Below are 13,368 nucleotides of genomic sequence, written 5' to 3' on the forward strand. Positions count from 1 at the left end.
GTGACTGAAAGTAGAAATTAGTTAGCAAGATCCTGAAACACCCCGTAACTGGTACCAGAAAAAAGAAGTCAGAATTCAGTCTGATTTCTGTGGTTTTCCTTCATGTTCTTTATTCCATCAGAACCTGGACTCAAAAGAAATTTTAAATAAGTCATAATAGAAATAATGAGATTCAATGGAAATGCATGCTCTCAGGTCGGGAATAAAGACTTCCCAGTGCAATCTCCACTAAAACTAACAGCACAGGCAATGATGGCAGCAAGCCGACAGGTAAAGAACCAGATGTCTAGGTCTTATTGTTCATGGTGTCATTCCTTATGACGTGAAGACTAAGATGCATGATTAATCTTTAACTTTAGAAACATGGAAAGTGAGATAGGATAGAAATAGAGAACTTGAAAGAATTTAAATATCTTCATAATTTTTTCTAAAATAAATGTGTTGTTAAATGTAGAAAGTGAAAATAGAATCATCTCATAAACATTGATTAATTTTGTATTGATAGTTGCCTAATATTTTTAGTGAATGTAGCTAATTGTACCAGATTAAATTTGTGCTTTTAGTGCAAAATCGATTTTAGAATTAATCACACAGCCAAAACACCTATGAAGTATTAGCCTGAATAAAGAACAAATGATTAACGTCAAACCACATATGTGAAGTAGGCATACTATAATGTTCTTAGACTTACTGACTAAAAGTGAACTCAATCACATTTAATAATAATTTAATTGAATCACATTCAATAATAATTTTGTGAAGAATATCTATGTATGTTAATAGTTATAAAATTAATATTCTATAATATTAATATTGAAATTAATATTAATTTCTTGGAAATTAATCCATATCCTATGTGAATTAGTGTGTAAAAATTTTAATTATAGATACATTTTCAATTATATGGAAATATTTTTCTCTTATTTTCTATTGTACATGATTTTAGAAACCATGTTTATATTAAGGAATGATATGGCACTTTTCACAATATTTTTTTAAATTAGTGATGGAGAAGTGACAATAAAAGAATCCAAATCCACCACAAAGTACTTTTTTAATGCATTGTAAAATGAAAGTAAACTGAACTCATCCCAAAGTAATGGTATATCCTAAAAAGGACCCAAGCTCATGATAATAAAATAGGATTACTATATTAAATGTGAGTAAATATGTAAATTCATATGGGTCCTTTTTGTTTTTATACTCCTATATGCAGAAATTAAAAAAAAAAACATTAGCAACCCTTAGCGTGTTATGTATGAAGACTAGGTTCATACCTTACTTGGTAAAGTTTTGTCTGTTTTATGCAAAATACTAATTTCAGTCCCAATATCACAAAATGCTATAATTCTTTGAACAAGCATTCAACTATTATAAAATTTATTCTCTATAAGTAAGACTGAAGAATTCCACAAAATAATGTGCCGTTGTACATAGAGTATAAATTTCTATCAGTGAATGGGAGTTTAGTTCATGATAATTTCCGAGGTTTTCATTTTAAAGTGTCATTGTATCAATGCCATGACTTAAATTAACTAAAAACGTATTCTTTATTTTTTTCCTTCAGTAATGCATCACACCTGAAGAAGTTGTTCAATAGAGGAATCACTCTTTTTTGAGTTCAACTTGTACAATAGGGAAGGTTATGAAGTCTTTTATCATACAAAACAATCAAAAATTCTTGACTGTGTGAGGATGAGTGCAAAGGAATGTGTGTTCAAGGTACAAAAATTATAGAGACAGGGTTCTGCATCTACTTCTGGGACAACACATTTTGTAGAAGAGGCATGCAGCCCTGACAACATGCTTCCTGTCAACACTACCGACTCCATCTTCTCCAACTTCCTGGTTACAGGCATTCCAGGGCTGGAGGCAGTGTACATCTGGATATCTATACCATTCTGTGCCATGTTTCTCATTACTATGGTGGGAAACATGACCGTCATAATTGTTATCTGGCATGAACAGACTCTTCATGTTCCTATGTATCTCTTCCTGGCCATGTTAGCATCCTCTGATCTGGGTCTCTCTCTCTTTACCTTCCCCACTCTGTTGAGAATCTTCTTGCTGAATGCTAGAGAGATAACCACCTCTGCTTGTTTCACACAGATGTTCTTTATTCACACTTTCCAAGACCTTGAATCAGCTGTCATTCTGGCAATGGCCTTAGACCGATACGTGGCCATTTCTCACCCACTTCACTATCACTCCATTCTCACAGACACTGTGATTGCCAAGATAGGATTGGCTATTGTTGTACGAACCTTAACTGTGCAGGTGCCTCTCCCTATCCTCTTGAGGAGGCTGTCCTTTTGTCATTCCAATGTACTATCTCATTCCTACTGTTTGCATCCTGACATCATAAAGCTCTCCTGCTCCAGTACTAGTGTCAACAGTATCTTTGGACTCTTTGTGGTGCTCTCCACCATGGGGCTTGACTTTCTCCTCATCCTCCTCTCATATGTGTTGATTCTGAAAACAGTACTGTGTATGGCTTCCCACAGTGGCCGCCTCAAGGCTCTCAACACCTGCATCTCTCATCTGTGTGCTGTGGTTCTCTTCTTCACACCCATGATCTGCCTATCCATGCTGCATCGTTTTGGTCCAAGGCTTCCTTCACATGTCTATGTGACTCTGGCCAACATGCATTTTCTAATTCCTCCTGTGATGAACCCCATCGTCTATGTGGTGAAAACCAAGCAGATCCGTGACAAAATTCAGAAACTCTTCATTAAAAAAGCAACAAAGATAGCTCAGGCTGCATCTATAACATAAATTATGAAAAATTATGTAATATTAAGCATGATCAAAAGCAACCTCTCCTTTAAAATGTTAGATTTTTTTATTGAGCTTTATACAGATATGAAAACCAAGAACTATAAAGCCATATTAGTTCTTCAAATTCACAAACTTCTCTCAAATTTCATAAAATTTTATTATTTTCTTTTCATGCCCTGTTTTTCATCCCCTTGTTTAAATATTGCCATTCAGATGTTGTTTAAAGACAGCATGTAAATTCACCAAAAAGTCTTTTTATGAAATAATGTGCATTATTATGTGTATAACTTTTAAAATAGTTTTCAATTTTTATTAAATGCTGTATATGTGTGTGTAAGTACATGCACCAGTGTGTTGGTGTTTTTGAAGGCCACAAGTGATGTCAGATCTAGGATTCCTTGGAGTTGGAATTATGGATGGTTGTCTGCCAAGCCAAGTAATACAGGTACTGGGAATAGAACTTGGGTCTTCTATAAGAGCAATACATAACCTTAAATGCTGAGCCATCTCTCCAACATATGTTCTTGTAAGTTTGTATCATGAACAGGATATTCAATTTCTCTTTTGTCTTCTAGAGTATAAACCCTCCATCAATTTTCATACCATTTTCTCATTACTTAAATACAACTGCCTATTTATCTAATTGATATTTAGGATATTTAAATATAATAATAGCCTCGTCTTCAATGTGTTGCCTTTGTTATTTAACTGAGTTGTACAGTCTCATACAACAACATAGATTGAAGTAGTAATGTGAGAAGGAGGAAAGGACCTTCTCAATTGAATCAAATGAAATAAAGTTCAGATAACGAATTTCTGAAACTTTATTTATAACCAACACATTTCAAAAACAGCATAGAATCTGGGTGATACTGGAACAGATGCAGAGGACAGAAAATACGTGCTAAAGTGTTAATGAAGTCAAATATCTGACCATGCGATTCTTTTCCAAGGAAACACACACACACACACACACACACACACACACACACACACACACACAAAGTATGTGTAGTGTGTGTGTTTGTGCGTAATAATAAAATCCTCCAACCTATTTTAAATTCAGTTTTAAAACGTGTCTTAAATGTCCTTTGCAGCCATATTGATTAAAATTATTTGGCAGTTTTGTACTAAAATACAATTCATTAATATATCATGACAATGCCATGTTAATGTCCTCTCCTTAGATAACTCAAATTATACTGTAAAGGACAGGGATTTTTTTTGGCTTAATTCAGTGCAGTGTATTTCTACATTCATGCACTGCAGTCCTGCACAACTTCTTTATTGATTATGAAGTGGTGAGTACATTTCACTTTAATATTTGCATTTGAATGTGTGTGTGTGTGTGTTTGACTTTGAATACATCTACTATGATATTTTCATGCTTTGATTTTTTATACTTGCTGCTCTCAATTTATTTTTTTCTCCTTTAATTTTACCAACATCTATTATAGACTTTCTGTTTAGCATTCATGCAAGGGCCTCTCTTTATGCTGTGTATTTATCAAGCTTCAACCAGAGAAAATAGTCAATGCATTGTTTTGTATTAAAACAAAGACATAGGATTACATTCCAATATTCATTACAGTAAAAATAAAGTCCAGATAATCTCTTATGTGGTGTTACTTTGGGCATCAATATCATCAGTGTGGCAACTTTATGACTACCTTAATCACTGGCGCCACGATGCTTAGTATCTGTCATTAGCAGCAGCATCAACAGCTACTCTGTCTACTTCTTCCTAGTATCATCATGCACAAATGCCTTATTTTAAAGTTAAGTATCATAAAAATGTGTGAAATATCTTCTCTGAGAATATGAAAGAATATGATAGTCCAGATTTCTTATAGGCTTAATTTACAAATGAGGGTTCTTCCTGGTATTCCATGAGTCCTATCTAGTCACTAACCCTTAATTAAGTGCTAGAGTAGGTAAACTAAAAAACCATTTCCATCACATGATTCCTGAGTAACTGAAAATTTGAAGCAATATATTATTCTGACTGTTTCTGTATATTTTGGCCAATAAAGACATTGGTTCATCATGTGACAGAAAAAAATTAATTTTGCATCAGTTGCATATGTTTCCATAGAGTGGTGATTATTATTATCTATTTTACCCTTAATGCTTTCAAGAATCAAGGATATACTAGTAGTTTGAAAAGCTTATTTCCTTCATAGTAGCTTCTTTTTTTCCTTCCACCTGCCTTATTTCCATTGCTGGTATTTAATATTCATTTTTCTTCCTCTTTTTATTTTTTTAATTTATTTTTTTTTTTGTTGAGACAAAGTCTCACTATTTATCCTGTCCTGACTTCAGAATTACATTCTCCATCATCAGCCTTTTGCTTATTAGTGCTGATGTTATAAAGCATGTACCATCAGGTTGGATTTATAGTTGGCTTTCTTGCTGTTTTTCAAGCAAGGATAACAAGAAAAAATATTAATTAAACATGTATCTATAAACTGAGATTGAATATAATTATAAAACCATGACTATACCTTATCAAAACTACTAAGAGTATAGGATTATTTACTATAAATGAGATGTTTCTATTATCTTCTTACTAAGAATACATGAGCCAGAAGAAAGGAAGGAATGCTGTAAAAAGCTGTCTTCTTGAAATGACATATCTGTCACATCTATGAACTCAGAAGAAGCCATGATGTGTTTGTATTGTACAGGATTGGATACATCCATATCTAATTATTGATGATACTGGATCATAAAATATCAACCCTCCAAGAATATCTATATAGAATCAATGATTGTTGAACCAAAGGGAGTCACATTCTCAAGAGAGTAGTTAATGTTAAGTTGTTCTCACTCAAGTAATTACCTCCCCCTGTCCCATGTGTACTCTTTCCAACAACCCTGATTAAATTCAATGGTCCACAAATCAGTATGCAAAATAAATAAAGGGAAGTAAGAGGGGGACTTACTGGGGAAAGTGGTGTGATACAAGATGGGAGTATTTAAAAGAGATGGGGAAAATATTACCAATGTAAGTTACATCCTTCAAATTATAAAATATAAATTAACAATTTTAAAATATTTTATGTTTGAATATCTTTTCTAGTCATAAGCAACATATTCTTCTATAGTGCAAATCTGAGATTTGAAATGCGTAGCCCCTCCAATATTCTATAATTCTATAATGAGCATCATTGTTTCATTTCTTCACATGTAATTATGAGCACATACTTCTTCACGAAGAACTCTATCTGTGCCTTACATTTATGGCTTTATACTATATAAGAGACATTGGAATCAGTTCAAATGTTTTCTTTCTCTTATTTCTGTGCCTTTTAAGGACAATAGAATACCTATAGTGAAATGATAACAAATTAATTATCTCTAGTCAATTTGTCTTCCAATACTGATGATACATCACTGACTGTATCAGTATTTCTCCTTAATCCCCAGATGTGTCTCAAATATTTGTAACTATCCCCTAGACACATATAATTCATTTTATTCTCCTTCCTAATTGTTTAGAACTCATTTTCACACTGAATACTTCTGTTAACCATCAAAAGGAAAATTGAATCATCTAGAGTCAAAGAAGATCAAATCTGTTTCAGTTTAAATTAATCATTTAGAGATCATATGGGATTTTTCCAATGTTGCACCCCAACAGGTTTGTTTTCACACACACATACATGCACACATGCACACATAAACATATATGTACATATATGTTTATAATTAGCATAATTGTAAGTATATTTTAATAAAACATAATTACATCATTTTTATCGTACTATTCCTCCCTCCAAATTCTTTAATGCACCTCCTGACTTACTTCTCTCAAAATCTTGGCCTCTTTTACTTTAGTTGTCATTGTTATACACACACAACCTAAATATATAAATACAACCTGCTTAGTCCTTCCAGTGCTGTTTGCTGAAGGCTGACCACTTGATATTGGATAACCAATTGGAAGGCTCTTCAACTAAGACTAATTTTTTCATTAATTAATTTATTTATTCACTTTATATTTCAATTGTTGGCCCCCTGCAACTGCCTCCTCACTCAGTCTCTCTCCCAAACCCCTTACCTTTCTCCTATGAGAGAGGGAAGAGCCCCCTGGGTATCACCACACCCTAGCACATCAAGTCTCTTCAGGGCTAGGCACATCCTTTCCCACTGAGGCCATTTTTACTACTCTTGGGATTCAATTTCTTAGTTGCCTGTAGTTCTTTGCCTGTAAGATTTCCCATTTCCATATTAGCATGACTATTTGCACATAAAATATGATTAAATAATAGACACCTATATGCAGTCTACCTTTGTGTGTGTGTGTATGTGTGCGTGTGTGTGTGTGTATGTATGTGTGTGTATTTGTGTGTATTTGTGTACTCTGATCAGAATTTTTAAAGTTAATAGTTCAGAGTATTTTCACCTATCTGAATTATAAATGTCATGCTAAATATCCACATACAACTGCACATGTTATAATATTTATTGACTATCTGACATCCCTTACCTTGAGTGTTTTTATGTGTATATAATTAGTATATTTCCACCACTACATTAAAAATAATCCAAGGTCAGAAGTTATTTGCAGTTTAAACATGCCCAGTGAAAACATTTCTAATATATTTCTAATGTAGATATAAAATTTTCTTTAAAATGACATGAGATATTTCTAGGAACAGAGTTACAGCAATAAACCTATTTTATAAGTTGTTGCTTATCACTGCAGCCTTTTACAAAACTTTATGATATTTACTGAGCAACGATACCTTCATCTGTACCAGGGTACCATCTCAGAACTAACCATATCAGTACCACATGGAAAGGAACATTAAAATAGCTGTGTACTTATGTTTTCAAGTGTGGGGTTTGTAATGTTGATCATGTAACAGATGGTATACGTTTGTAGCTAGCTTCTGTAAGGAGCACTCTATATACAGAACTGTCTTTAATGTTTCTCTGAGGTTCATAGCCCTGGTCACTAATGGAAGAGAGAAACCTGGTTATGTTTTGCCTATGCTTTTTTGCTTCTGACAAGTATACCCTTTGTTGTGTATTACGGCTTATCCATGAGTATATTTTCACATTGCATACTATGGCTACTTATAAAGAACCAATGAATTATTGCACATAATCTCATATCACCTGTGACTTATTTCTAATATTGCTTCTGTTTCAACTGCATAGTAGCCCTATACCTACTATACCATTTTTCATTTTACATTTCCCTTTTCCTTACTTAACAGAAACACTCCAGGTTCATTCTATATGTGTCTCTTGAATCAGTTTGATCTACCTTAACCTTTAAAATGTTTCCCCAGAAAATGAGAACACATTTTGAAAATGTAAAAGGAAGAAAAGTGAGAAGATTAATAAAAAAATAGGCTTTATGTTCTTTGGGAATATATTTATACTAGACATAACTTACTAACATCTTTAAGCATCAACATAGTGCTAAAGATATTCTTCTCTAGCTCCAAAATGCCTTTAACTTAAGACATTTTTCTTGAACAGAAGAAAGAAAATGCTTTGTTTGGAGAGGTAATTTGCCTGTCTGGAGTTCCTAATATTAAGCAAGATATTGCTAGAGCCAACATAGTTAGGTCTATAGAATTATTTTCTTAGGACTAGCATGGTTTTGAAGTGTGATTAGAAGAAAAAATTGGAGCTAGAATCAGTTGCAAGTTCTTAGTATTATTCTGGAAAGTTTACAAAGACTCATTAACAGTTGTAAATGCACTCACAGCCTGTATCATGGGAAATAGCTGGGGGCCTCGTGAGAGAGCCTGGGTCAGAGCTTTATAAGCCTGCTCCGGGCACATTGCACTTAAGGCTGGTAGCCTCTTGAGGCTCTACAGAGCTTGTGGCTCTGCCCTGGAGTCTGGTGAGTGATGGAAATACTTGAATCCAGGGCAGATCAAATCACGTCATGTAGTATGTAGGATGGAAGGCAGAAGCTATTTCATGACAGATAACTCTTTATGAGAATCTATGAGGCTTAAAGAACACTTGTTGAAGGTACTCAGTTCTCCTGATTGATGAATATGGTAGTGTTTTAGATAACAATCTCTGACTTCTATTTTCCCACCTGTCTATCATTCAACTCTTTCCTTTAGAGTTTACATTCAAATAGAAATCAAGTTGTACTTATATGCTGCATTCTGGAATTGCTAAGAAATTGATTCCACAGAATAAAGATAGGAAGAAAGGAATAGGAAGGAAAACAAGAAATATGCCTTCCAATTTTCATATGATTTAGTAATAAAGACGACTCAAATGACCACCAAAAGGCCTTCGAGATAAAGATTTAAAGATCTCATATGCAACAGATGAAAGGACAGCATTTTCACTATAAGATTCATTTAGGAAAATACAATAGTTCTTCATATCCTCTCTAATGATCTTGTGTAACTTCAGTTTCTAAAATGCTTTAGCACAACAAACATCAACTCTTGGGATGCAAGCAAAGTAAAATTCAAGCTTCAGAAAATTGGCTACCATATAACAAGTAAGATGCTTAAAAGGTACAACTAAATCTTTTTTAACTATCAGACACTGTCCAATAAAGGTCCATCTCTCAGAGTTCATGCATATGAAAACAATGATAGAAAGGTATTTTAATCAAAATTTATCTAATATGATTTTTTCTTGATCTCTGCTCTTTATGTGCTCACATTACCACTAAAACATAACTAATTTCAGCATTCTATAATGTGTAATGTTCCCCATGTATAGATCGTAGGCATTAACTACAATATACACATTCCTTTAAAACCTGGAAATATAAAAATGATGACTCAATGTAGTAGCTAAAAAATCAAGTAAAAATGACTTCACAATTGATATCAGGACACCAAAATATTGGTTAATTGTTTAGAAACTTTTTTCTAATAAGTACAAAAGCCTTTACAGGAAGATAGAATTCTTTAACTACTTAAACATCACAATTTAGTTAATTCCTTCTAAAGTATTTAGTGTTACTTTTGTGATAAAGGATGCTACAAATTCAGTTTATCCAACACAGGATCATTGACCATGAAAGATAAAACAACTTCTCCTCCTCCTCCTCCTCCTCCTCCTCCTCCTCCTCCTCCTCTTCCTCCTTCTCCTTATTTTTCTTATTCCTTTATGCAGATGTCAAGTAGAGATTATAACCAATCATTGTTCAGTTTGTGGTTAATACGTCATGCTAAAAGTACATATTAAAGAAGTAATTTCTTCAGCTTCTCATATGCAATAGTGATAACTACTATGAAAAGATAGGATAGACAAACATAGACTTCCTATTTGTAAACTATCTACTGAGTCTTTACATGATCACTATGGCTAGGTCTTCTAGGAACGGCTGTCTCTTAAAACCTGGAATATATAATTCATAAAGGTCAGTCCTATTATTATCTTGACAACTTTACTGTGTCCAATAGGTGGCATTACATAAACTCTTATTGCCCTGTAGAATCAACCTGTATCTGGATCTAGTGGACATAGTCTAATGTCGAAAAACTTCCCATTAATTATTTTTACTGCAGTTATCCATTGTTCTTTTTCTAATTTTTCATCGTAGGGAATTGTCTGATACTTCATCCCTTTGTATTTGTCTGTCTAATGTCTTATAATACTTTGGGATGCTTCTTCCCTATAGGTAGATGGAAGCAGGAATGTGCAGTATGATCAGGTCCTCATACAGCTCAACGTCTGTCCTTGGGTCGACTCATGAATGTGGGTAGAATCTGTATTCTGTACCTAAGTGCTTGGGTTTCATGGCATTGACTTGTCTCTATTAATATAGACTAGAAGGATGAAAATAAAACACAGACTAGGAGTTCATCTATTGCCACCCTGACCCATATCTGTAGTCCTATTTTATGAGACTGTGTGTTGGGGACTAGATCCAGCTGAGGACAAAGCTCAAGTAAGATGGATACAGCAGGCAACGCAAAGAGGATTCCTCTGGACAGCATTTTTCAGCATTTCTGAGCCTATGAGAGTATATGGTCTGTATCTGTGTTTGAAAGACAGATCACAGACTGAAGCTGCTTCTCAGAGCAACAAAATTTATTTATATTCCTCACACAGCAGTGATTACACCATTTCATATTTGCATTTCAAAAATTTCTAATACATACTTATTCAAGGAAAATAAATCAAAACATTTTTAGTAGTTATAGCCTCATGTTCAATGGTCATATATCCTGTGCCAGCTTAGACCAAGTTTAAATAAGTGGGGTAAGAGAGGCTTTAATCTCTGAGTCATAGTGTTATGGTTACAGGTGTCAGACAGTTGGAAGTCTGAGGAAAAAGATCTTTTATATTCAATTTTAATAAGCAAACAAAAACTACCAAGGTGACCTCCTTTAAGCTTTTTATTTCTTATTTTTATTTCTAATACTTGTATTTGTATAGCCATACACTCTTTATACTCATTGCATCATTGTGTAAGAAGAATGTGTTCTAGAGCCTACAAAGCTCCTTTATACAATTTGTTTTACTAGCAATAGGTTTTCTTCAGGTATTTTACAGTCCCATGGGGACCCTATTTACCCAGCTTTTCCATGAAGCTAAAAATCTGTGAAAGCCATGTCCCTTTATTATTTTTTTATCAAATTCCAGTCTCTACAAAAATCACTATCATTATTATATTGATATTTTCCTAAAGGATGAACTAAGATTTATAATGAAGGTAATGAGGGTTTTTTGTTTTGTTTTGTTTTCCTTTTGGAAGGTACCAGAACTTACATGCAGGGCTGACATTTGCTTGAACTATTGGAGAGATTTTACTGAAAGCTTCCTGTCCTTTTTTTTTTTTTAATCTGACTTAATTTCCATAGTACCTAGAGTTGTATTCACTTTCCTTAATTCTTAATTTTCTAAACTCTCCTGCAATTTATTTCTTTCTATAAATATAATCAGACTGGTCTATTTGTGGAAGTCTACACAAACAGTCTTGATTTGTCCCAAATTTTGATGTCAAGGTAAGGACATCCTGTTTAATGGCTTCATTAATAAAAACTTTGTTTTAACCTAAGTATTGTTTCCCATTCCATTTTTCTCTTCCATAACATCTATTAAAAAGTCAAAAGCAAGGTAAATAAGGAACACCAGAAAAAGTTGGAGACAATTACATCCAGAGAAAGTTGCTAGGCACCTCTCTACTGAGTGCAAGAACTTTGTCAGGCAGTCTCATCAGCATGTCACTGAATTGCTCCACCAACTGGGATTGCTAACAAGTCATCTTTGCCACTTTGATAACGTTTCAAGAAAATATTAGCCAAGTAAGTTTAATTGGATGTTAAAATCCACTCGGGGCTGACAAATTTTAAAGAACCTCAATTTTAATGGGTGCAATGTCAAATTTCCCATATTTGTGAAATTTTCATTGTATTGGCAAACAATTTTGAAGGAAAGAGGATGTGATTTCCTATACTCTTGGAAGCACTCTGTTGTTGTGCAGTATAGATAGACATTATCAGAGGCAGACCAAGGAAAACATTCTCTTTGTTCACATCTCTTTTTTACACTCAGCATTCAGAGGTTTCTCAGTACGTTTTAGGTGGTTTTTAGTAGCTAACTCTCCTGAGCCCCTCCAAAAGTGTAGCCATATCAAACTCGCCTTATTTATTAAGTGTTTTTGCACTCAAATAGGTTAGCTACAGCTTGGATCATTTTTATGAGAAAATGTTATTTTGCTTCTCCTTCATCTGTCCTATTTTTGTTACCAAACATATTTATTGCTTATTTTACATGCCACTTTAAAATGAGCCAACATTGTGTAACCTTCATAGAAATGCAACTCTAGGATTCCCTGAGGTCAACAGTTAACATGTGGATGGATGATAATAGATGCCTTTTCCTGCAATGCATCACTAAGATGTACTGATAGTCAAGAAGTAGAATATCATAACAATTCCCCTACTAGTCCAAGATGTTGCCTAATGTACTTCTCAAGAGCAGTTAAAGGTTTCTATTTTTAAGAAATACTGCTTAAGATGTTCAGAAGAGAAAACACCATTTAATGTACAATTTTGATATTTAATTAAGGTTTCTCTGGAACTCCACATCCTCAGATTTGGTTTATTCTTATTTTGGTAAGTCTTTTTTGACAGTACTTGCTACTATTTTGAGTCATCTAAACTGAAGAAATTAGTGAAGATTAATGCTTAATTCATTTAATCTGTCCAAAGTCAGTGTCCTCTTGGTCTTGTTTATGCATATGATCCGTATTGACCAGTAAGTCTTTAGTTCTTCAACAGTAGGAGCTATATATTACCTGCTGTTATTACCAATATTTATGATAGAGAAGAAGCTTGGATTTTTGATTCCACCAAAATATTTTCCCAAACATGAATATTGTCTAGTTTTTTAATCTGTGTTTCATATATTTATACCAACTTTCCCAAATTTCAGTGAATACCATGCATAAAGACTGAGAAACTCTTCAGATCAAGTGAATGAGCACAGAACTCAAACTTTTTCTAATATCTTTTCCACATTTTTTTTGTTTATGATACCTTAGTTTAGCACAAAAGTTGTATCTTATAGTATAGTTTAATATAGTTATCTATGATTTGTACTTTAATTCCTACATACACATTCAGTAAGTTATCCATA

At 33.7% G+C, this 13,368-nt stretch overlaps 1 protein-coding gene across 1 annotated transcript; it reads left to right on the top strand.

The window, feature by feature from the left end:
- Positions 1–1,803: 1,803 nt before the first annotated feature.
- Positions 1,804–2,775, top strand: LOC114632819 (olfactory receptor 51G2-like). The gene has a single exon (XM_028781423.1). It carries the CDS (start codon positions 1,804–1,806, stop codon positions 2,773–2,775), a length of 972 nt encoding a protein of 323 aa, XP_028637256.1.
- Positions 2,776–13,368: the final 10,593 nt, after the last annotated feature.

This window comes from Grammomys surdaster, unplaced genomic scaffold, assembly GCF_004785775.1.
Source record: "Grammomys surdaster isolate TR1022 unplaced genomic scaffold, NIH_TR_1.0 425, whole genome shotgun sequence".
NCBI lineage: Eukaryota > Metazoa > Chordata > Mammalia > Rodentia > Muridae > Grammomys > Grammomys surdaster.

What these genes read in the sequence shown, in the direction of transcription:
- LOC114632819 (XM_028781423.1), top strand. Translation starts at nt 1,804, where the DNA reads ATGCTTCCTGTCAACACTACCGACTCCATCTTCTCCAACTTCCTGGTT.